Genomic DNA, 27331 nt, shown 5'->3' on the forward strand with positions numbered 1-27331 from the left:
GCGTGTGATGCAGTGGTGTAAAGCAAGCCGCCACTGGACTCTAGAGCAGTGAGACGTGTTCTCTGGAGTGACCAATCATGCTTCTCTGTCTGGCTATCCCATGGATGAGTCTGGGTTTGGCAAGGTCCTTAAAGACATGGGTAAAGTTGGATGAGTTTGGTGTGGAAGAAACTTGATTGGGCCGCACAGAGCCCTGACCTCAACCCCATCTAACACCTACAGGATGAAATGGAATGGAGATTGCAAGCCAGCCCTTTTCATCCATGTTGGTATGCGTAATGATGTTCAGTGCCTGACCTCACAAATGCTCTACACTGGGTGACTGGGCAAAAATTGTCACGGAGACATTCCAAACTCTTGTAAAAGAGGAATGTTGTGAAAAGAGCTGATTGTCACCTGTTATAGCTACAAAGGGGGACCAACTCCATCTTAATGCTATGAATTGACAGTGCTATGTCATTAAAGTCATTAAGGCTTTTTTAACTGATCCAGAATGCAGCAGCAAGAGTGGTCTTCAACGAGCTGAAGAAAGCACACGTCACACCTTCCTTTGTCAGTTTGCAAGGCAGACTTTCAAGGCACTGATGGACAACCACTGGTTCAACCTACAAGACAACCACTGGTTCTGCATTAATATACCTAAACTTGCTAGTTCAGACTTATGTGCACTCCAGAAGCTTGCGCTCTGCAAGCGAACGACACCTAGTGGTGCCATCTCATAGAGACAGAAAATCACTCTCATGGATCTTTTCCTGAACTATTCCCTACTAGTGGAATGACCTGCTGATTTCAATTCGAGCAGCTGAGTCTTTAGTTATTTTCATTTTTTGGCCTTTTTTGTCAAGACCTGACCAATTAAGACTAGACCTGACCTATTCTATTTGTCTTTTACTTAAAGGACAACTCCAGGGAAGTTTTAAGTTTATCTTGTTCGTTATACCTTTGTGAGTACAGTCTAGAGAAAAAAGAAAACCCGGATTGGTCCTGCAACACAGAGCTATTGCAGTTAATGCCCAGAGCCCCCACTCAGCTAAAACAGCGCTTTGGGGGCATAAACGTAAAGGGTGTCTTTGTGCCTCTTAACAGACATAAAAGGCAATTAAAATGTCTGTCCAACATGAACAGGTCCCTTACATGACAACGAGATGCAATTAGCCACTTAGCCATTGTTTAAATTACCTCCACAGTGGTGGCACCCGTCTTCGGCCACGGAATGGCATTTTTCTTCACCCGGCCCGCTGTGTTGTGTCTGTGTAAGTTATTCATCCTTGTCAAAGTGTTCACTGTAAATTTTCACATTCTGTTGCCACATTTCGGAAAGGCACAAACGCAAAACATTTCTTCTTCACTTGTTAGCCCGATCGGATCATCACTCTATCGTTCTTTTTAACCGGTTCCTTTTAGTGAACCGGGCGAACCAGTTCAACAAATCGGACTGAATCATTCTAAACGGATCGCGTCTCAAATCAGCGCTGATCTGACATGAGTGACAGTCCCTCTGAATAGAAATAAACTAATGTCTTGAATTATATGTTGTAACTCCAACCGTTCACTGAACTGAGTCATATTTTGCTGAGAGAACCGATGAACTCACGAGCAGCTGATACTGAGCATGCTGAACGTAACTGAACGTGCAGCAGTTCTCGGATCAGCAGTACAGAATCGAAAACCATTTATTTAGGACACGTTCAGTACTGAGAAACGACGAGCCGATGAAAAGAGCTTCTTCGTGAACACGACGCTCTTCCCAACTGGACTATTTGCCTTGTTTCCGGCTACAATGGAGTTCCCATGGGACTTAAGCCTAGTTCACACTGCCCGATTTTTGCCCCGATTTTGAGTCGCCGACAGGTTGTGAAATCGCCGACAAATGCCCGAGATCATGGGCAAATCGGTGCTCGTGCACGCGAGTGACAATCATGCAGTGTGGATAATCAAAGACGCGATCAGAGAGAATCGCCGCCACACCTGTCCCTAACTCTACCCTTAAACTGACCCACACCACCACACCTGACCCTAACTCTACCCTTAAACTGACCCACACCACCACACCTGTCCCTAACTTTACCCTTAAACTGACCCACACCACCACACCTGTCCCTAACTGTACCCTTAAACTGACCCACACCACCACACCTGTCTCTAACTCTACCCTTAAACTGACCCACACCACCACACCTGACCCTAACTTTACCCTTAAACTGACCCATACCACCACACCTGACCCTAACTTTACCCTTAAACTGACCCACACCACCACACCTGTCTCTAACTAAACCCTTAAACTGACCCATACCACCACACCTGTCTCTAACTCTACCCTTAAACTGACCCACACCACCACACCTGACCCTAACTCTACCCCTAAACTGAACCACACCACCACACCTGTCCCTAACTCTACCCTTAAACTGACCCACACCACCACACCTGTCCCTAACTGTACCCTTAAACTGACCCACACCACCACACCTGTCTCTAACTCTACCCTTAAACTGACCCACACCACCACACCTGACCCTAACTCTACCCTTAAACTGACCCACACCACCACACCTGTCTCTAACTTTACCCTTAAACTGACCCACACCACCACACCTGACCCTAACTCTACCCTTAAACTGACCCACACCACCACACCTGACCCTAACTTTACCCTTAAACTGACCCACACCACCACACCTGTCCCTAACTCTACCCTTAAACTGACCCACACCACAACAACTGACCCTAACTCTAACCTTAAACTGACCCACACCACCACACCTGTCCCTAACCCTACCCTTAAACTGACCCACACCACAACACCTGTCCCTAACTCTACCCTTAAACTGACCCACACCACCACACCTGTCCCTAACTCTACCCTTAAACTGACCCATACCACCACACCTGTCTCTAAATTTACCCTTAAACTGACCCACACCACCACACCTGTCCCTAACTCTACCCTTAAACTGACCCACACCACCCACCTGTCCCTAACTCTACCCTTAAACTAACCCATACCACCACACCTGACCCTAACTTTACCCTTAAACTGACCCACACCACCCCACCTGACCCTAACTCTACCCTTAAACTGACCCACACCACCACACCTGTCTCTAACTCTACCCTTAAACTGACCCACACCACCACACTGGTCCCTAACTTTACCCTTAAACTGACCCACACCACCACACCTGTCCCTAACTCTACCCTTAAACTGACCCACACCACCACACTGGTCCCTAACTTTACCCTTAAACTGACCCATACCACCACACCTGTCTCTAACTCTACCCTTAAACTGACCCACACCACCACACCTGTCCCTAACTCTACCCTTAAACTGACCCACACCACCACACCTGTCCCTAACTCTACCCTTAAACTGACCCACACCACCACACCTGTCCCTAACTCTACCCTTAAACTGACCCACACCACCACACCTGTCTCTAACTTTACCCTTAAACTGACCCACACCACCACACCTGTCCCTAACTCTACCCTTAAACTGACCCACACCACCACACCTGTCCCTAACTTTACCCTTAAACTGACCCACACCACCACACCTGACCCTAACTCTACCCTTAAACTGATCCACACCACCACACCTGACCCTAACTCTGCCCTTAAACTGACCCACACCACCACACCTGTCCCTAACTCTACCCTTAAACTGACCCACACCACCACACCTGTCCCTAACTTTACCCTTAAATTGACCCACACCACCACACCTGACCCTAACTCTACCCTTAAACTGACCCACACCACCACACCTGTCCCTAACTTTACCCTTAAACTGACCCACACCACCACACCTGTCCCTAACTGTACCCTTAAACTGACCCACCCCACCACACCTGTCTCTAACTCTACCCTTAAACTGACCCACACCACCACACCTGACCCTAACTTTACCCTTAAACTGACCCACACCACCACACCTGTCTCTAACTCTACCCTTAAACTGACCCATACCACCACACCTGTCTCTAACTCTACCCTTAAACTGACCCACACCACCACACCTGACCCTAACTCTACCCTTAAACTGACCCACACCACCACACCTGTCCCTAACTCTACCCTTAAACTGACCCACACCACCACACCTGTCCCTAACTGTACCCTTAAACTGACCCACACCACCACACCTGTCTCTAACTCTACCCTTAAACTGACCCACACCACCACACCTGACCCTAACTCTACCCTTAAACTGACCCACACCACCACACCTGTCTCTAACTTTACCCTTAAACTGACCCACACCACCACACCTGACCCTAACTCTACCCTTAAACTGACCCACACCACCACACCTGACCCTAACTTTACCCTTAAACTGACCCACACCACCACACCTGTCCCTAACTCTACCCTTAAACTTACCCATACCACCACACCTGACCCTAACTTTACCTTTAAACTAACCCATACCACCACACCTGTCTCTAACTTTACCCTTAAACTCCCCCATACCACCACACCTGACCCTAACTCTACCCTTAAACTGACCCACACCACCACACCTGTCTCTAACTCTACCCTTAAACTGACCCACACCACCACACCTGTCCCTAACTTTACCCTTAAACTAACCCATACCACCACACCTGACCCTAACTTTACCTTTAAACTAACCCATACCACCACACCTGTCTCTAACTCTACCCTTAAACTGACCCACACCACCACACCTGACCCTAACTCTACCCTTAAACTGACCCACACCACCACACCTGTCCCTAACTCTACCCTTAAACTGACCCACACCACCACACTGGTCCCTAACTTTACCCTTAAACTGACCCATACCACCACACCTGTCTCTAACTCTACCCTTAAACTGACCCACACCACCACACCGGTCCCAAACTCTACACTTAAACTGACCCACAACACCACACCTGACCCTAACTCTACCCTTAAACTGACCCATACCACCACACCTGTCCCTAACTTTACCCTTAAACTGACCCACACCACCACACCTGACCCTAACTCTACCCTTAAACTGACCCACACCACCACACCTGACCCTAACTTTACCCTTAAACTGACCCACACCACCACACCTGTAAATAACTTTACCCGTATTTTGCAATAGAATATGAACACAATTAGTACTAACCCGATTCCAAAAAAAGTCTGACACTGGGCAAATTGTAAATAAAAAAGGAATACAAATTTATATTTTATTCACAATATAGATAACATATCAAATGTTGAAAGTGAGACGTTTTGATATGTCTTGCCAAATATTGGCTCATTTTGGATTTCATGAGAGCTACACATTCCAAAAAAGTTGGGACCGGTAGCAATAAGAGGCCGGAAAATAAACGTACATTAATGTACATATAAGGAACAGCTGGAGGACCAACTTATTAGGTCAATTAGCAATATGATTGGGTATAAAAAGAGCCTCTCAGAGTGGTCAAGATGGCCAGATGATCACTAATTCCCCAAATACTGCAGCAAAAAATAGTGGAGCAATATTAGAAAGGAGATTTTCAGACAAAAAACGTTATCATCTACAGTGCGTAATATCTTCCAACGATTCAGAGGATCTGGAACAATCTTTGTGCGTAAGGGTCAAGGCCCGAAAACCGTACTGGATAACCATGATCCCTGGGCCCTTAGACGGCACTGCATCACATGCAGGAATGATACTGTAATGGAAATAACAACATGGGCTTAGGAATACTTCCAGAAAACATTGGTTAATACAATCTACGGGCCATTCACCGTTGCTGGCTAAAACTCTATAGGTCAAAAAAGAAGCCATATCTAAACATGATCCAGAAGCGCAGGCGTTTTATCTGGGCCAAGGCTCGTTTAAAATGGACTGTGGCAAAGTGGAAAACTGTTCTGTGGTCAGACTAATCAAAATTCGAATTTATTTTTGGAAAACTGGGACACCATGTCATCTGGATTAAAGAGGACAAGAAAAACCCAAGTTGTTATCAGCACTCAGTTCAGAAGCCTGCATCTCTGATGGTATGAGGTTCATGAGTGTGTGTGGCATGGGCAGCTTACACATCTGGAAAGGCACCATTAATGCTGAAAGGTTTATCCCAGTTCTAGAACATCATATGCTCCCATCCAGACATCGTCTTTTTCAGGTAAGACCTTGCATTTTCCCACATGACAATGCCAGAGCACATACTGCATCAATTACAACATCATGGATGTGTAGAAGAAGGATCCGGGTACTGAAATGGCCAGCCTGCAGTGCAGATCCCCTTTGACCCACAGAAAACATTTGGCATATGATAAAGAGAAAGATGTGACAAAGAAGACCTAAGACAGTTGAGGAACCAGAAGCCTGTATTAGACAAGAATGGGACAACATTCCTATTCCTAAACTTGATTCCCCAGATATTTACAGACAGTTAAAAAAAGAAGAGGGGATGCCACACAGTGGTAAACGTGGCCTTGTCCCAACTTTTTTGAGGCCATAACATTTTTCCATTAAAATTATACATTTTCTCAGTTTAAACATTTGATATGTACTGTGTCCCAACTTTATTGGAATTGGGTTTGTATATTGTACTTATTTATTTTATTTTTTTGCAAGTACATAGTAGTTAAGACCACCTAATGTATAGTAGGACCCCCTATATCTCTGGAAGTGAAGCATATAGGAACTTAAATTATGGATAGCAAAATAAAAGTTTGTTAAAAACCAAAATCAAAAAGATATTAAGAGATCTATAATACTTTAATGTTGCAACTAATCTAATCAAATCAATCTAATATTTCTAATACCTTATATTTCAAGCCTATATTAACTCCCTTGTTCTCCACTGTTTACTGTGTCTTCTACTCTCGCGACATTGCACATCCCCAACCCCAACCATTTGCACTAGGAGGAAACCTACGCAGACATTTGGAGAAAATGCAAAATCCACACAAAAAGGCCTCCTGAAAACAACCACTGCGCTACTGTGCTGGACATTTTCAAAACACAGAGACGTCCTGAAATTAAGGTAAATATTTACATTCAAATGTATGACTATGCTGGTAATTTCATGCATTTAGGGCTAGTGGTTTCAAAAGTTTAAACCAAAGTATACATATTATTTATGTATACTTCATCTCTAAAATTTGCATCATAAATCACTGAATTATATTGAAACTGAAAACTGCCGCCAAAGATGAAATTATTTTAAAGACTATCACGTGTAAAGTACCATGTGTGAGGTAGTTACTGCTACCGTTTAACAGTCTTTGAAATTATTTTCAAAAGACCATACAAAAATTTTGAATGATGGATTCATAACAAAATTGCCACTTCTAACAGAAAGCAAACCCGCAGTAATTAAGAATTTTAAAACAGCTGTCAATAATTCATGAAGTTTCTCTGAATGCAGCCAATACTTGTAAACCACAAGCATCTTTCATGAATGCTTTTCTTGTTTGCCATGGTAAAAATGATCATTACCTTACTAAAGTTAATAGAGCTACACTTGGAAAATCTGCTCACCATAAAGTGGGCTTTCGCCTCCAAGACTGACCAGAAATGCAATGTCAGACTTTTATTTCTCATTAAATCAGAGGAAATAAATGCAATTTGGATGCAATAGCAAAATCATTTTCAGAAAGTTTAGTAAATGTGTAACACCAGATATAATGTGATGTGGAAGTATATGAGGTGGTTATTTATTATTCACCTTCTGTCCCTGTGATCCTGGCATTCCTGGATGTCCGGGTTGGCCAGCGGTCCCTGGCTCTCCAGGCTTACCCTTTATTAAAAAGCATGATAAATTAAAGTTAAAACATGTAAAGATGCAGTCTGTTAAGTCTGTTTCCTCTTCCCTCAAGCATCAAAGTTTAATATGAATATAATCTTTTACCTCGTGCCCTGGAGGTCCTGGTTGACCGAGCTCTCCACTTTCCCCCTTAGTGCCCTAATAATGGAAATTCAAGTTTGAGTGTCAAAGTTAATAAGGAAGAATTTTATTATATATCCCATGGAAAGGTTAGACAAATGTGGTTAAGTCGACACTACTCCGGATACATTTAAACATCACATTTTCATTTCAAAACGCTCTCATCCTCACTAGTGTGTTCCTTGCGTAACATAAGAATGAACCTTATTGGTTCTTGAGGAAACTCAAATGTGTTATACGTAACATGAGAATGAATACCTAAGGCGGTCTGGCGGAAAATGTTTTAAAAACGGATTTTTTTTTTTTTACATAAACGCATTGCTTCACCCCCTTTTACTACCACCTGGAGCCGTGTGGAGTATTTTTATTATGGATGGATGCACTTTTTTAGGCTTCGATTTTGGGCTCTCATTTATTGCCATTATAATGCTCAGATTAGCCAGAACATATTTTTTATATATCTCCAATTGTATTCGTCTGAAAGAAGAATGTCATATACATCTGGGATGGTTTGAGGGTGAGTAAATCATGGGGTAATATTCATTTTTGGGGAAACTATCTCTTTAAAAAATCTTACAGACTCAAGCCAAGTTAAAAGTAGAGTGAGAATCTCTCTTTGGAGCTCACTGAGAACATTACGTTTTCAGGATATTTACTATACAATGTAATAGTGTGCACATATTTCTTCCCTCTGCTGTCATTTTTTTAATGAAAAATGTCCATTTTGTCTCATAAAGTGTTCAGTAAGTCATGAAGAAAAGCGTTGTTGGCTAGCATTCTGAAATTTGAAAGTAACTGCACTAGAGATTTGAACCTGGCTTTGTTTTTTCTTTCCTTGGACACAATTTAAAAATACAGGATTTGAAGCAGAACAAGTTGAAGGATCATAACCATTTATAAGTTATGGCTTTTGTTCTGGACAATTACACATCACATGTAGCAATCCACATGCATGTCTACACAGATGAGGAAAGGCGACTGAGAAAAAGGTGCAGGCAGAACAAAGGGATTTCACCATCTGTCTTGCAATTGCTTTGAAATCACTATAATAATGTAATAGAGACTCTAACTAAGTAATCAATACCTATAATGATTTCAACATGAATTCAACTTTACAAAGGGCGAAAACATGCATTGCGAAAACATGCATTGTGACCTTAGGTCCAGGTTGTCCACTTGAACCAGGCATTCCAGGCAATCCCATCTCACCCTGTAGAAAGACAAAAACAAACACAAACACACGTGTCAAAGGAACATCCACATGGATGGCAGGACCCAAGGTTTCCTAGCAGAACATTTGTTAGTGCATTCCAAACTAAAACAATCCCTTCCACAAGTCTGTTAGCAGAGGGTACATGTGATGGGCACTCATGATGTGATCCACAGTGTTGAATCCTTGCAATTCCTTTTAAAGCTAGATGGTGGTTGGAGTTAATCTATAAACAGATCATTCAAGTTGTTTTGTTATGTTTCACCAAGTGCACTCCCCTTCATCAAGTGCATTTAAAAATAACTAGGCTACATAACACTTGCTACTTACAAAATCCCCACTTCAAGGACTCTGCCCTTCAGAAAGAGTAGGGTATAGGCATGATGACTTCTGATTGAAGTTTACTCCAAAAACAAAGTAAACTTATCTTGCATTTCCTCATTTTTATAAGACTTAGCCAACAGCGTAAAAACCCTCTGTTTTGCATTGGCTTAAATCAAAATTGTTGGCATAAATCATTTCCAATATATCCATTAAAACAAGTCGTGAGTCAGGACAATTCCAAACTTCCAAACACTGTTTTCACACTTGGTCCAAACAAAAGAATGATTCCAAATCCCCCTGCCTCCGCAGGTCTGTTTCACATTGAGCTCCAAACTGGGGTATGTTTGTGCCATCAACGTGAGTATCAGCATGAGTACTAGAAGCAGCTGTTTATCACTGTAGCTAGGTAACGTCTCAGGAGAAGAACTTGCCAAACGTTTTTACTGCTATGTTGGTCCTTTTGTTCAAAACTGAACACACCGACAACTAAAGGTACATTACAGTTAAGGGGCTAAAAAAATGTATTGTTCATTGAAGGTTTAATTCAAAATCTTGGCAGATTTTCACTGAGCTTGTCACTATTCATTGAACTAATATCCTTCACATTGCCTTGATCTTTAAAGAGGCATAGCATGCCCTTTTATGTCTTGATGTTGTTTTTGGTCTATACTCTACTCTGGGTTTTCCTGCTTGAATGTTAATTATTTATCCATATTCTCCATTGCTGCAGCTCCTCTCTTCCCAGTCTGCCAGTAATGCTCTGTTTAGTTCCTGTCTCTATGAAGACCCTCCTTCTGAAAAGCACAATCTGCTCAAATTGGTCAGCAGTAGCATTGTGCTGTGATTGGTCAAGCACTTCCAGTGTGTTTGGGAAATGTCCCACCCCTTACCATAGTACTGGTCCATACCACCAGTTTTAACACTTTACTAATTAACTCAACAAGGCCCACCCCTTTACTCTGCATATTACAAACCTGATTCCAAAAAAAGTTGGGAAACTGTACAAATTGTGAATCAAAAAGGAATGTAATAATTTACAAATCTCATAAACTTATATTTTATTCACAATAGAATATAGATAACATATTAAATGTAGAAAGTGAGACGTTTTGAAATGTCATACCAAATTTTGGCTCATTTTGGATTTCATGAGAGCTACATATTCCAAAAAAGTTGGGACAGGTAGCAATAAGAAGCCGGAAAAGTTAAATGTACATATAAGGAACAGCTGGAGGACCAATTTGCAAATTATTAGGTCAATTGGCAACATGATTGAGTATTAAAAAGAGCCTCTTAAAGTGGCAGTGTCTCTCAGAAGTCAAGATGGGCAGAGGATCACCAATTCTCCCAGTGCTGCGGTGAAAAATAGTCGAGCAATATCAGAAAGAAGTTTCTCAGAGAAAAATTGCAAAGAGTTTGAAGTTATCATCATCTACAGTGCATACTATCATCAAAGATACAGATAATCTGGAATAATCTCTGTGCAGAAGTATCAACACCGGAAAACCATACTGGATGCCCGTGATCTTCGGGCCCTTAGACGGCACTGCATCACATACAGGAATGATACTGTAATGGAAATCACAACATGGCTCAGGAATACTTCCAGAAAACATTGTCGGTTAACACAATCCCTTGTGGCATGCACTGTTGCCGGCTAAAACTCATAGGTAAAAAAGAAGCCATATCTAAACATGATCCAAAAGGGAAAAACATGATTTTCCCACATGACAATGCCAGACCACATACTGCATCAATTATAACATCATGACCGAGAAGAATATCCGGGTACTGAAATGGCCAGCCTGCAGTCCAGATCTTTTACCCATAGAAAACATTTGCAGCATCATAAAGAGGAAGATGCGACAAAGAAGACCTAAGACAGTTGAGCAACTAGAAGCCTCTATTAGACAAGATTGGGACAACATTCCTATTCATAAACTTGAGCAAATTGTCTCCTCAGTCCCCAGACATTTGCAGACTGTTATAAAATGAGAAAAAAAAAATTGAGATGTGTTGACGCCATGAAATTTAATAGCAACTTATTTTCCCTTAATATTATACATTTTCTCAGTTTAAGCATATGTTGTATTCTGAATAAAATATTGAAATTTAAAACTTCCACATTATTGAATTTTGTTTTTATTCACAATTTGTACAGTGTCCCAACTTTTTTGGAATCGGGTTTGTAATTATTTAAAACTCTAGAATACAATGAAGGTGTTTCAGTGAGTACAAAGAGTGACTGATATAGAGAAGAATTCCTGCTGAAGGGACTTTCGAACTTTACAGAGCTTAAATCATGCTCAAACAGCAACATTACAAACCAAAGTAAGATATAATACGTTCTCTTTAAATATGAACTTCTGTTTAATAACTAATCAATGACGAATTACAGGTAAATTTAAAATGTCAGATATGTGGTATATTGAGCCAAGAGGTCAATATGCGACATTAACATTGTCAATTGGTAAAACATTTTTTTACTATACTGTATGAATTTACGGACTCAGCAAACATTGGTACGCAGCAAAAACTAAACCTCTTCACATGTGCTAGTGTTTCCTCTCATTCATGTGTGCATGCCTACGAATGGAAATAATTTGAGCATCAGTGTCGCCACAATCCTAGCTAACTTGCTCATTGTCCCCTGAGAACAGTCCTATTGTCTACATTTGTAAAACAATGCGATTGCCTCATTTGTTTAATATTTCTCTCTCAGTGATGTTCTTGGCTCTGTGGCTCTATGACTGGATGTGATATAATCAGTGGACTTGCAGTGGACATAATCATAAGCATATTAAAAGTTACACTCACTTTTGCATTGTGATTTTTCAAGTGTTTATTATATTTTTAGATTTACTTACAGAGTCTCCAGTTATACCTTTGGCACCTTTTGGTCCTGGTAGGCCACTTTCACCCTATAAAGAAACCAACAGAATGTACATTTTCAATGTTTAGGGTACGTTAATTTATAGAGCCATAAAAAATGTCACAAATGGTTACTATGGTCCCAAGATGGACACTTTTCAAGAAAAAGTTTTCACAAAAAGAAGCGCGTCGCCAGCGAGTTACACACAAACTCTGTTACTTTGTTTTACAGGTCTTGAATTTCGGCATGGGATTGCATTTACTCTGCATAATTTACTCATTCCCGCACATAAAGCTGTCATACTAAATTCAGCTATATTTCAGCTTATTGTGCTTATACGGTAGACTGGTCTGTCAGCAATTTGATTTTGCCCTGCAAAAAAAGCCCTGCTGAAAATCTGTACATTCATTTCTGCTGCTTCTGTTACACTTTTGTGGGAACCAATCACAGACTGGCTTATCCACTTGGCACACTATTGGCGGGTTTAACATGATGAATAGAGAAGGATGGATCGGTGTCTGTTGATCACGTCTCTTGTGGTCTGATTGGTTGAAGGACTATCCATTTGAACTATGCCCATTGATCAAACCTCTTGTGTAGTAGAAAATACAGAGCAGATGCCCCAGACCAATGTTCAGTCTTACAAGACTGACCTTGGTCTGGTGATAGGCAGACAACTTAAACAGTCAAATGCACAAAATAATGTAAAAATGCCTGTCTTAGCGAGTATTTACAGTCAGTTATGTTGTAAGTGAACGTAAACAGTTGAGAAAGCAAACATATTTGTATCAGTGTAATGGATCCGTGCGTCAGCTCTAAAATTGACAGCAGCCTAATAAACCTACTGACAAATAATATTAAAAATATGTATGAAAAATATGTACTAGCAGTGGCAAGACACAGTGGCAGGTAAGCAAAATATTTAATGTTAAGCCCTGTAATTAATTATGAATTAAATTTCATTTATAATTAATATAGTTAAGTTACCTATAGATACAATCAGTGTTGGAAGTGCACTCATGGTGCCTTAAAAAGTTGCCTGTGCATGCAGCACACTAAGCTTTGTAGAAAAGCAAGAATCATAACCTTTAAACAACAACAAATGCGAAACAAACTGCAAAAAAGGGAAAACATCACCTTATTTCCCCTCTGACCATCATTTCCAGGTATACCAGGTATGCCCTGAAGAAAAAAAGAAAAAAAGAGTTTTTAAAAAAAATTGCGCAATTATTGTTTAACAATGAACTCATTAGAGAAATCAGGAAAATCCCAGGATACATATAATATTCATTAACAACTTTAGCATTAGAGACAGAGTCATTACACTAATGAGAATAATTGAAAACCCTGTTACTGGATGTAGTGAGACTCTGAGGAACATGGTGAACACAGAGCTGTGTCAGGAAACCGGTGGGTTTTCCTGGCCTCTGATGAAGCTAACATGCATGGGATGTCTGGATTAATCACTTATGAAATGTGTCCCTCCTGGCATCTTGAAGCTTTGTCAGCCAGAGAAAGTAATAGTTTTAACATGATGTTGTTAAATTCGGATACTACTGTAATATAGGGAGCAGCTCCACCGGAGATAACATCGGGCCAGCAAACCTACACAATCTGTAGGAGGATTAAGATTCAAATCTCAAGGTACAGTAACTTTATCTTTCCTGTTATAATAATTAAAGTGCTAGTATTTAAAATAGCATTACAATATATATATATATATATATATATATATATATATATATATATATATATATATATATATATATATATATATATATATATATATATATATATACTTAAAACTTAGATATAGCTGTTAAGAGAAATAAATGCACACAAATTGGCATTTATTGAATAACTATAACTTTTGGTTTGTTAATTGCGAATGATAGCCTAACCATAGGGATATGTTAAACTATTACCACTTATTACACTTTATTGTTGTTATTATTGTATTGTAACGGTATTAATTGTATATGCAACTGCTTAATTTGTATAATAGTTTTCCCTCAGATGAGATCAGCAAAAACATTTTTTTTGTACATTGAAACCATACTGCAAAAAATATTATGAGTTTAATGATTTGTCATGCTTTTCATTAAAGGCCCAAAAATGTACGATTTTCTGATTGAAATATACAAAACCACTAGAACAATGTTATACATTTTGTTGACTTGTGTACATTTTGTCTTTTCATGACAAAACTCAGGAAAATAGAGAGATATCAATACTACACACAACACAACACAACACAACACAACACAACACAACACAACACAAATAAGAACAGACAAGAAATGCAGGATAACGGATTATATATACACAGGGACAAACAAGCTGACTAATGAGACAACAGGTGAACTAAATTACTAATTAGACAACTCAAGAAAACTAGGGGTGCGTCTCAGTCAGCTCCTTAATTCAGTTGTCATGGAATTGGTCAGGGAGTCAGCCCATTGACTCATGTCCTGATCAGTGCCCTGACTAGTGAACTAGGGAGCTGATTGAGATGGAGGGTTGGGCTGTGTCTGAAATCGGCCCCTATATCCTTAATCGGGGCACTATTTGAGGGGCCAGCCATTTGTAGCGGTGTCCGAAACCATAGTGGAACGTTATAGAGTGAACTCCTTTAATCCCACAATGCACCTCATAATGTGTACATCTGATGTATGCTCAACGACTAGAGAATACCCATAATGCACAGTCACACACTGAATTAATTCCCACGTCTCACCAGGAGACAGCACCCTGCAGCTAGTCCAGTGTAATATCATAGAGGTATAATTCAATCTGCCTGCGTGGCTGTTTCTGTTTCTGCTGCACGCAGCTTTGCAACCCACCTCCACCCCAGCTCCTCCTTAAAGGGTGTTTGACTTAATCAGTTTCATTCTGTTGTCAGTGATACATACTCTGTTGTCAGTGATACATGGGTGAATTCGCTGCAGTCTCAGTTTAAAAAATGTGAGGTTGTCTTCAGAATCAGTCTTGGCTTTTCATGGAGCTCATGAAAAGGATGTTGAATTTAGAACAGAGCCAAATATTGCCAAATGTACATTTTTACAAAATCTTGCAAAATCTTGCTCCCTTTCCCTGAAGGCACGACCTCACATTGGAAAGCATTCAGGGGAGGAAGGGATGGATCTGGAGGACAACAAGGAACTGGAGAAGGGTGAAACAAACACAAAACACCAAAAGGGGGAATGGAGGGTGGGAGGATCCATGGGGGAGCCGGAGCAAGAGGAGCCAGATGTTGGACCAGAGACTAGCCAGGAAGGCAGTCAAAGGCAGTGGGATCTATGATGTGGAAACTTGACAGATGCCACCCTGGGGACGGCTGATAAAGATGATGATAACTGGTGATGAAGATTCAGGAGGACCTAGCAAGCGTAAGAGCTCCTGCGGCGTTGCTGGTGCTGGAGGCCGTAGTGGAGGTGGAGCACAGGAACCTGAAGACTTAGGCAAAGTGGGGGTAAGGTGGAGCCAGGTGGAACCAAAGATGCAGGCAGGATAATGTAATATGATCAAGGTGAAACCTGTGGGACGAGGGAGCCCAGTGGAGTCGTAAGGCTGAAGGTTTTAAGTGGAGCAGAGGGAGGGAGGAGCCAAGGCAGAGATGATGCATTGACAGGCTGCAATGGAGTGGTGGGTTCAGAGGTTTGAGGCGAAGCCAAAGGATCGTCTGGACTAGACACAGCTGGTGGCCAGAAGGACGGAAGCGGAACTGCACAGTTTAGTGCAGGAGATACAGAGGGGCTGAAGTGTACTAGAGGAGGCAGAGATGAGGAACTGGTGGTTAGAGGAGCCGGAAGGGGGAAGCTAGGAGGCATCACATGAGATTCAGGGCTGGATGGAACCAGCAGGGAAACTGAAGAGTCAGGGCTGGGCAGAACCAGAAAGCAAGAAGTTCTGGGCAGGATGGAACTAGCGAGGAAAAAAATGTCAGATCTGAGCGGAACAGTAGGAAAACAGGGCAGGATGGAACCAGTGGGGTCTAGAGAAAAAGGGAAATAGTCACACTTTTTTTCTCCAAAAGCCACCATGGTGGGGCTTTCCTCTCAGTCCTCGTACTCCACTAACGCCCTCGGCATCACGCAATGGTGCGGGCCCGCACACCTAGTCAGACACACTTTGTAGTTAAGGCTCTGGGGTGCGAACTCCTTCCGTCCTCTTTTCAAGTTCGGGCTTGTCAGTTGCGGCAGGCTGAAATCCATGGTAAATGGACTGCATTTATATAGCACTTTTAACAGACCCATGGTCATGCTTTACATACTCCCTCACATTCACTCACTCATTCATACACCAACGACGGTGGCAGCCATGTAAGGCGCCATCCAGCTCGTCAGGAGTAGCTGGGGTTGGGTGTCTTGCTCATGGACACCTTGACAACTGGTCAAGTGGAACCGGGGATCGGATCACCAGCCTTCTGGTTTGTAGATCTACATGAGCCACTATCGCCTCTCTGGGTCTGCAGTGGGCTCTTGTACAATCTTCATGGTGCCAGTCATCGTGGCAGATGGCTGCTCTCTGGATGTGGAATGGGGCTGGTATCGTCCTTACCTTAAGGCGATGTTCAATGAGAAGTTGTTGTTAACCAGCACCCACTCCCCAAATCTGGCCTTCGAAGTCTTACCTTCAATTCATCCCTTGGAAGGCGTGCCTTGGACTGCTCACTAAAACGTAGTTCACACTGCCTGATTGTTGCCCCAATTTTGACTTGCTGACGGGTTTTGTGAAATCACCAACAAATGCCTGAAATCATAGACAAATTGGTGCTTGTGCACGCGAGTGACAATCATGCAGTGTGAATGATCAAAGACGCGATCAGAGAGAATCGCCGACGAGTCAGCGACGCCCATGATATATTTGCCATGCTAAATATCTGGACCTGTCGGCGATTGAAACTCCTGCAGTGTGAAATGAGTTCTGACTGAAAATGACATTGGCGATGACGACAGCCAATGAAAGAGTGAGGTACTTGTACAGGGCAGCAGGAGGTTCAGGGAGGAGTTATGGAGCAGAATATCAGTATTTCAACAGCTAGATTTACAATTCTATCAAACAGAAACAAAGCCCAAAAATGTGCTCATCCAGCCGCAGCAGCAGCACATTACAAAATTATTTATATACCTCAAACTCTCTTTGTAGAACACAATCCTGGCTCCCTCTGTCTCTCCAACAATTTCCTCCACCATAATCTTATTTATTTTTCTCCACAAATCAGTGCACATACAATTTGAAGTAAAGTTTGTGCAGTTTATCATTTTTAATAACAATTCCAAGTCTTGCACGAAATCCGGTCTGACGCACATGTGATCTCACATTGTTTACTTGTCACATCACACGTGTAGTTGGGAAACGTAGTTTGCGCAACTGAGAGAGAGAGGTGTCTGTGATTGTTCTTCCTGTACAGTCATGCAGTGTGAACTCCTCTGTCGTCAAACCATCGTGCACTGTGAATACAGCAGTGACTGAATGATACCCCAGTTAGTCATGCAGTGTGAAAAGAGCAGTGACCCAACGAGTTTGAAAATCGTGCAGTCTGAACTAGGCTTCAGGCTTGCTCAGCAGTGTGTCTGGCACGCAAGCTGGATGAAGCCCAGAGTGTGGTCTTCCAGCGGATGGTCTCGTTTCTCCAGGCGCATCAGGTGTACAGCAGAAATGTCCATGAAAAAAATTACACAACATGACACAAACAAGAGCGGACAAGGAATGAAGGATAAGTGTATATATACACAAAGGGATGAACAAGCTAACTAATGACCAACAGGTGAACAAACTGACTAATCAGACACTCTGACAAACTCAAATGTTTCCAAAAATGTTGAAATCAGCATTTTCAACTATTATAATGAGCTGTCATTGAATCAGACAAAGTTACCTGTTGAAGAAATAATTCAGCATCTGTTTCATTAGAATTAATTAAAATAATGTGAATTTTAGTGAGCAACAAAGTTTAAACAAAATTTAAAGTTGAGAGTAGAAAGAAGCGGACGTTAAACATAAATTGAATCGTAAAAAAACAAAAACAAAAACAAAAAAAGAGCGGAAGTGGCTTACTGCAGCATATAAGCATGAAAAAAAACAAGGTCAAATACACCAGGCTCTCGGCCCTCCCTGCTTTATTCCCCAGTAATGGTAACAAAACTTCAATAGACCTACATTAGCCCATCCATGAACATGATTCCCATCAGACTGCTTTCCATCGACTGTGGAGTTGATCCCATGATTCTACGCTCATTCACGCTGTCATCAAGCTAAACTTTGTTACTGTTTTGAATAAGCAACCCCTAGTGGCAAAACTTACATACTGTGCCTTTAAATCATAATGTAATGCAGCTATTCAATCTTATTTTATTTTTAGGAAAAATGTTGCTTAAGGATTTAAAGCAGGGTTTCCCAACCGTGTCCCTTGAGGAACACCACACATGTTGAAATTCTTCCTAATCAAACACACCTGATTCATCTCATCAGCTCATTAGCAGAGATTAAAATAGATGAGTCAGATAAGAGAGACGTCCAAAAATGTTATTGCTGGTGTTCGTCCAGAAACAGGGTTAGAATACAAGATTTTGGTTTTTTAAATCGGAATAAAAACAAATCGAATTTGATCTTTTGGCATGTGCAGGCTGCACGAATAAACAGAGTCTCCTGGTGTATGTGCATAGCCAGGCTCTTACCATTGCTTCTTTTCTTTGTTTTTAAAAGCAGACTATTAATATTAACTTATTTAGGAGATGGCGAGCACATGAAGCAGTTGCTTAAATTTTTCAAGCAGTAAAAACAATACTTCCTGCACCAAAAACTATCCGTCCATGGATGAGAGTCTGAAGCAATGTCCTGCACCACTTCCCAGACAATGAGTGAGAATTTTTAGAAAAATCTTTCCTTCAACAACACCAAAACTTTTTCCTTGTGTCATATGTCACTACGCTATTTTTCCATCTTTCCAGTTTCAGTTTTCATTCTGATCAAGTGTTTACAATTCAAAATAAATTTAAATCAGATCTGGCCAATTCATTCCGATTGACATGGTTACTTAAATCTCTACAACACAAAGCCGACCTTAACAGTGGATTGTGCATGTCAAATAAAATCATAATAATTATGCAAAAATAGTATAATAACCCTAGCATGCAGTAGGTAATCCATAAACTCACATACTATTCATACTATACATTGCATATTGCAATATAGTAGGAGTATTGTAGTATCCCCATTTCGAACACAGATCTCAGTCTTCTTGAATTGAATTTAGCTGCTGGCAAATATGGTAGTTCATCCGGGTATTCCATTTATACAGAAAATGTGCATACTAGAGCAAAGTATACATACTGAAGAAATGGTAAGAGTAGTAAAATAGTATGCCATTTTGAACAAAGCCATTGTGAACTACTGCGCTTAGGGAAGCATGCACGGCACATCTGCAGGATTTCAGAAGCTTGGGTGTGGGATCTTCTGGCTTTCTCTAGTAAGTAATTACAGAGTAATGATCTGGCAACCCTAGCATTGTATTGCCAAGTTGGGCCAACATTTCATGCTATAACAGTATGCTATAAATGTTATAGTGAAAGCGGCCCTTACAGTCAGGACCCTAGGGCCGAAAATTCATTATATGTGCATTTTAAGATGTTTGAATGCCCACAAAATGAATCATAAAAAGCTTTCAAAACCATGTAAGAGGGCAGTGGGTGATTTGTCAGTACTGAGTGTGCCACACGAGTCCTGAAAAGTGAAGCCAAAGCATTTTGAGGTGGCCGGATGCAGTACAGCTCATAAACCCCGCCCTCTTCGTGAAATGAACTAAACAATCAAGTTACACTTCAAATACATTTTTTTCCAAAGATGGTTTCTGTCATTTTAAGCAGTTTTTATCATGCTGGTGTTAGTTCAAGTGATCGTTCTTTAAATATGTTGTTAGCTGGTTATTTGATGTTATAAAAACAGGGGTGTGATGTTATGATTGACAGCTTCTCTGAGCGTAGTCACTGAAGCACTAACGGACACTATCGGGAATTTCGATGCGAGATCTGAGCTTTAACTATAATTTTTACATTTCCATAACTGTTTATTTCACAAAAAGCTGGGGGTGGATGAGCATGTTAGGACTGGCTCCTACGTCATTTCTCAAAACATATATTTTATATTATGGACACAATCGGATTGGCCTGTTTCCCCAGGAAAGTGTGTTTTCTATTATATTTTACTGACTAGGTCTCCTTGACGATAAAAAAAAGAACCTCAAACTGTATCTCAAAATACAGACCATGCTGCTCTTAGAAAGCTTAACATTTTAAATCTTTGGAAAGTTAAGGTGAACTGCAGAACATGCCAAGATTCGGCATTTTATCATCTAAAGCATCTCTGTGGTCATGCACATTTCCTCTTTGAATGCTTCCTCTTTGTGATGGATGTGTGCATGTGTGAATCTGCAGAAAACATTTCCTTCATTTAAAAGTTTTTTAGCAGTTCAAGCTCTGCATTCTATTTTTGTATCAGTGCAAAAAAAAAAAAAGTCAGCAATGAGCCTTTAAAAATAATCAGGACAACAGACAAGAAGCCAGTGAACTACTCAAATCATGACTAGCAATGCATTATTCACAAAATCATGCAAAGCAGAAGAGTTTTTCTGTGATGAATAACCAATAATTCTAATTACTAATATTTTATAATGTTATAATGCTATGTGACATTAATTACTGTGGTTAAGGCCATATCTGCAGATAGTTGTTAGTTGACATGAAATACCTGTGAAATGTGGAAATGTCCTGTTGTGGAAAAAAATAAAAGTATGTTTTGCAAATTCTTTAATCGTTTTTATATGTGCAGCTTATATGTGTGCGGCTCTCTTAAATGCTTGCTTCTAATTGGCCAGTTGTGACATGCCGAGGTCAGTGATTTCCTGATAATGTCAAAAGCAATGCTATTTCACTACTTCTTTCATGTCTCTCTAGCCTAGAAATCTAGACGCACCCTAGTGGCAGCAAATCTAATCTACCACAAGCATCGTCTAGCAACTCTCAATACACTTCTGAGCTGTAAAAACCAAACTCTGGTCAGGCCAATCACATCGTGTATAGAGTCGGTGGGTGGGGCTTAACCTAGTGACGGCAGAGTTGCGCTTGCGGGCTACTAGTCAACACAGGAGCTGGCGAATGCCAGTCTTTCAAATCAACTTTGGCCGCGACTCTGGAAGACTTGGAGTTAAGCTTTTCTCTGAGAAAAGGACAAAGAACGGCACTGAAGTCATTCTTAAGAAGGGAAGATGTGTTCAGAGTTTTGCCGACCGGATACGGTGAATGTTTAATTTATCAACAAGCTCTGCTTCACCTTCGTTGCTCTGGTTGGTTGTAGCGCTATCCTATCGCGTGCAGAGGGATTTTGAAAGACAACCGTTTATCCGCCCCCCGGATTGAGCTATCAATGGTGAGTTTCCAGACCAAACATCTTGATGTGGGTCTGATTTGTCAGGCTAATGTCTCTCATCAAACCAGAGACAAGATTTCTCTCAATACAAACACAGCTGGTGCCATGGATCGTGGAAGGGTTACTTTTAGGTCTGGTACAAATATGACTTTAGACCCATATGTATCCATGATTAATTATTAAAAGATAGTGATATTGTGACTCAATATGTCCGCAATTTCTGAAAGAAGGCCTACATCTTTCCAACTGTAATCATATATGACGACTGTATTGGCGGTGCAATGGGGGGAAAGGCAGTAACCATGTCTTGAACATTTTTTAAAGCATAAAGGCTGCATTTACACTGCAGGTCTTGATGCACAATTCCGATTTGGTGACTATATCCGATTTTTTTGACGACCCGCTTACATCATCTTTTCAAAAGCAACTTGTATCCGATATTTGCATTTACACTGTACACTGGGAAAACAGCCCGAGACGTTCTTAACCGGCGAAAGGGTAAAACAGCGCGATATGCAATGGACACAGACAAAATGATTGTACAATATTTTGCCGTCTGCACTGTTCCACACATCCATAAAGGACAGCAAAACATTTCTCTCGTAAGGTGGAAAAAAAGAGGAGAGCCCTTGACAGAGTTGCCATGTTTTCACAAAAAAACCCGTCCAATTGCAACTCAAAACTGTGTTAAAGTAGCTCAATTCCGCATGAAAACCGCAGACTTGGCAACACTGGCGCTTGATCGCAGTTTGTGTCCACCTGAGTTGACGTCATTCGCCTCCGTCCTTTTTTCAATGACGTACGACTCGCATTTACTGGGGAATATCCGATTTGAGCGCTTACATTGCAGATGCTAATCCACGTATCCGATTCATATCGGATTTATTACCACATATGAGTGAGGCCTGAATCCAATCTGAGGATATCGGAATTCATCCATTTTTTTACTGCTTACACGTTCACATGTCATATCCGATCTGTGCCACATGAGAGGAAAAAAATCGGAATTGGGTCACTTGAACCATGCAGTGTAAATGTGGCCAAAGAAACAGAACAGTGAAGGAAACTCTAGGTCTAAGTTTAGTTAAACTACTCAAATATCAAGGAGCTGAGGAACATTTTGAGACTTTATATACTGTGTCTCCGATTGTATTTGTCTGGAAAAAAAAGTAAATATACACCTATGATGGCTTGAGGGTTAGTGAATCATGGCGTAATTTTCATTTTTAGTGAACTATCTTGAACATTGATTATCTGCCGTTTCTTTATGTGCTGTAGGTCTGTAAGAAACTGAGAAACAGCTGTCTTGATTTCATCTGCCAGGATTTTGGCAGTGCCTTCTGAACATTATCTTACTGAAGAGAAACAAGAATCAATGCATAAACGTTTGAAGTAACTATTGCCAAGTACAATGTTTAGACGTCGGTACCACAAATGTTGATGCTGTAAATTGTTATTGGCAGGCACTTCTTGAGCAGGGCAGAGAACATTATCCACAGAGGGAAAATATAACATATACAGTGGAGTGGCCCCAAACGTATTTGGACACTTAAGAGACTTTTAAAAGTGTCATTTATTTTAAAGCTAGTACAACAACACTTTTCAAAGTCTTTTCAAATATTTCAAAGTAGTAGTTTTAATATTTGGACACTTTTTTTTTTTGGTAAGTTAGTAGAACATGCCCAAAGTTAATGTGAATGACTACACACATCTTTACTTGTAACCCTGCTAGGACAGGAACTTCCCAGCTAACAGGGAACGTTCTCAGAACATTGGCTAACGTTCTCTGAAAACTGAAAAGTTATCATAAAACATTCTTGCAGTAATGTTATTAGAACGTTGTGCCAACGTTATTTGCTATTGAGTAATGTTCTAAAAACGTTCTTATATTGTTAGTGGAACGTTTTAAAAACATTACTACATAAAAAAGTATTAGTCATTACAAATTAGTCATACAGCTTTTTTCTTAAACTTCAGATACATCATTTGTATATCCAGTGACAACTTAATGGCACTTAAATGCTATTTTTTGTTATATATTTTTTACAATCAAAAGAAAAATATAGTAAACTAATGACATTTACTAATTAATAAGTATTAAATATAAATGTCATATAAATATAAAAGTCAATTATAAAAGTGGTTTTACCTTTTTTTAAGAAAGAATAAGATGTCAATAAACAAAAGCAAGAACTTTAAAGGAGAAAACAGGAATATTTTATTTGATCATACTCCACACCTTTAAAAGCTAATGAGAATGTTAATACAACGTTCCGCAAACTGGACATTTTAACGTTCCTAGAACATTCAGACAACATTTTTATAACTTAATGGGAACATTAGGGAAACGTTCTTATAACCTAAAATTGTTATCTGGGTTGAAGGGAACTCTGAAATCACCTCTATACCATTAAATAGGGCACGATTTGAGGGGACATCCATTTTTAATGGTCTCCGAAACCATACTGGTTATTGAATGCACTTATAATGAGTGGACAACCGACAATGAGTGTACAACACTCAGCAGCCAGGGAATACCCATAATGCACTGTGGGGGTCATGCCGAATGAATTCCCTCATCTGACTACAAGATGGTGCCCACAGCGGAATCATCTTACATTTTACATACTGCTGGTCTAATGTGGGCAGGGTGTAATATCGTACAGGTATAAATTCCTTTTTTAAATGATTATTAGTTAAACTAAGGTTTTACACGTTCTAGTTTCCATGACATAGTTCAAGATAAAACTTTTCATTACTACTTGATCAACCATGTTGACAAGTTAGAAAAAAATTATGCAAAAGCAGCAGCCCGTCCAGTGTCTTAATCAGTGTTGGGTGAAAAAGTATGATTAGGCTACTGTTCATTTTTAGGTAATTTAATTACAGTTACTTATGATGTATTTGCGTTCCTGTAAATTAGTTCAACAGTTCTGTATAAATCAATAATGAAATTAAAATCTAAATGTAGGCTATCGTCTAATAAATGTAAAAGTGAAAGCGGCCTCTTTAAAATAGTAGAACAGTTGCGCGTGAGTTCGCGCCAGTTTAGTTGCGTTTGAAGCTGTCTGAAGCAGATGTTGGCAGAACCGAGTGGCTGTTTTACCAAATGGAAATATTCAAATTACTTCACATTTTTGTCTCAGGTAGAAAAGAAGGTAGAAAGTCCTGGTGAGAAAAAAAAAACTGTCTGCCACGGTCAATAGTACAAGTAATCTACTGAAGCACCTGATGAGACCGCTTCGACGAACAATTTTGAGTGATCCATGTTCATCGACAGATAACACTGCAGCAACCCCTGTTAAGCAGGCAGAACTTGATTTTCCATCGGTGCAGAAAGTGACTGAAGGTGAGCTTAAAAAATGATTGCAGGCTACATAGTGGAAGAGATGCTACGGCTGCGTACAGTAGAATCTTAGGCGCATATAACAGAATACCCATGTATGGCACAAAAGCAGCCCTGCCTGATATAAAAACTTTTTCATTTTACTTAGATAAGTGTTAGCTACAAGTTATGAGATGGAAATTGAGCTTAAAGAGATATTCAATAGTTTGAAAGCATACAATAGGCCTATGCAGGAAATGGTCTACATTGTTTTGAATATTTAGATATTTTGCAGAAAAATTATTTTCTGTTATTAAGATATTTTTAGAGGAATGCTGTTTGTTAAGTTCCTGTGGTGGAAACAGGGCCTATGTATGAAATATGGTACTTATTTTTTACTTTGAAAGTACGTTCCATGTTTTCAGCTTGATACATGAATTAACTTCTCTTAAGCTGAGCTTGTTTATTTTTATTATTTAGATATGTTGCAGAATAATTTTATTTTTTGTTATTCAGCTATTTTGCAGAGAATAAATATTGCATAGGATGAACCAACAATAAGTGTTAGAAAATGTTATCATTCTTTTTGGGGCGATTGCATGTTTATGATTCATTGTTTAAGGACTAAGGGTAGTTAGCATTTAAATAGCCTCTTGAGATGCTGAATACGATAGCAACAGTTGGTGCTTTATGAATGAACAGCAAAATAAACAATGTTTTACAATTTTTAGCATATCCAACAAAGCCACCATGGGCATTTTCCACGATAAGCGGAAGCAGATGTTTGGTCTGAGTTTGCTCTGCAGGGACCAGTAAAAGAACATGGAAAGTTGTTGCAAAAAGTACCTTTCATTGCTTTGAGGGCATAAATTCTCGCGTCACTGAAAATGACCTCGGAAAAGAATAGTACAAGACGAAAAAACGAAACTCTGCTAACAGCGAGTGTTAATGTACATATAGTACATGATTGTTTTTTGTCTAGTTAAGCACCAGTAACCAAGGGGGCACCGGTGCAATGCCCAAGCTTTCACAACATATATTTGTAATGCCTGTAAAGTACAAAAATTAAACTGAAACTCGGTTAATTGAACTGATTTCATTGAAATAGAATCTCACTAGTTACTGTAGGTAAAGTAGTGGCCAAAAAGGATGCCTGGCCAAAATCTTAACACATATTATTAAAAATGTATTAAAGGTTTTGTGAGACGTAGCTGTTCTTGGGGTGTAAAACTGATGTACGTGGTCTGAATTTCAATTGTTTGATTTGTGAAAAGGACATTTTTGGCCATATAATTCAGTCAATCTCCGTGGCAGGTGTTAGCAGTGTAAAGCATGCAAGTAAATCTAATTAGTTAATGTATTTAAAGGTGCCTTAGAATGATTTGAAACAATATTTTAAATTGTTCTCTGATATCTATATAGAGGGTTTATGGCTTATTTAAGGTCAAAAATTGTCCAGATACGGTTTTACAGGTCCATTTACAACCCTAGAAATTGTCCCTAGGATGTAATGCTCCGTTTTTGCCTTATTTGGAAGGGTTGCGAATATTTCTCAGAGTTCTGCTCTGATTGGCTGTTTCACTTCACTGCTGCTCAATGATAGCTAACACATCTATACCATCCGTCATGGCAAGGATTTTACAACGATAGCTTCTTAAATTTGAATTACGATATGAACTGGGTAGCCCATAAATATGCTTTTTTTTTACAGTAACGTTACAGTTACTGATTTAAATATCGATTTATTTAGCCAAACAAAGTAATGTAGAAGCAACTCAAAATAGTCAGTGTCATGTTTACTACTCACCCGCTGCAAAATAATCATACTTCAGTTCTCTAAAATGTATATTTATTTTAAAAAATTGACTAGAAGCCTTGTCAAATGACTATCGTTTCAACTTAGATGGTGGAGGTGACGTTAGCTACAATGATCGACTGAGCGTAAATGTAGTTAGCTTCTGTGTTGATGATGAAATATAGCCTAATTTAGACTTCAATCCATCAAAAGAGATCGACATACATATCTACTGTTGTATTTTATGACAACACTGGCAGGAAATAATATAAACCTTTGTCATTTGACAAACTGTTATGTGTGCTACTTGGAGTTTGCAATACTAGCATCTTGTGTTAGATCTAGACAACACAGGGGATATTATTGTAATGATTTCTTACTAAGAAACTTTCAATTTAATCAGAAATGGGTTCGACAGTCAAGAAGTGGATAAAATTACTACTTACTGCTTGCAGGAATATAGTTGGAATCTGCAATTTCTTCAGTT

The 27331-nt window shown here is 40.0% G+C and overlaps 1 protein-coding gene across 4 annotated transcripts in view; it reads right to left on the minus strand.

The window, feature by feature from the left end:
- col21a1 (collagen, type XXI, alpha 1) overlaps window positions 1–27331 on the minus strand; it is a 74845-nt gene that overhangs the window by 13436 nt on the left and 34078 nt on the right. For all 4 annotated transcript variants that reach the window (XR_010898622.1, XM_067420808.1, XM_067420807.1 and 1 more), the window contains 5 exons: window positions 13436–13480; window positions 12294–12347; window positions 9049–9102; window positions 7857–7910; window positions 7674–7745 (listed from right to left, as the gene is read on the minus strand). Coding sequence is in view for 3 of the 4 variants with exons in the window: in XM_067420808.1 (XP_067276909.1) it covers window positions 7674–7745; window positions 7857–7910; window positions 9049–9102; window positions 12294–12347; window positions 13436–13480 (279 nt within the window). In the remaining variant the exon portion in view is untranslated. The remainder of the gene's footprint in view (window positions 1–7673; window positions 7746–7856; window positions 7911–9048; window positions 9103–12293; window positions 12348–13435; window positions 13481–27331) is intronic.

Source organism: Pseudorasbora parva, chromosome 17 (genome assembly GCF_024679245.1).
Source record: "Pseudorasbora parva isolate DD20220531a chromosome 17, ASM2467924v1, whole genome shotgun sequence".
Taxonomy (NCBI): Eukaryota; Metazoa; Chordata; class Actinopteri; order Cypriniformes; family Gobionidae; genus Pseudorasbora; species Pseudorasbora parva.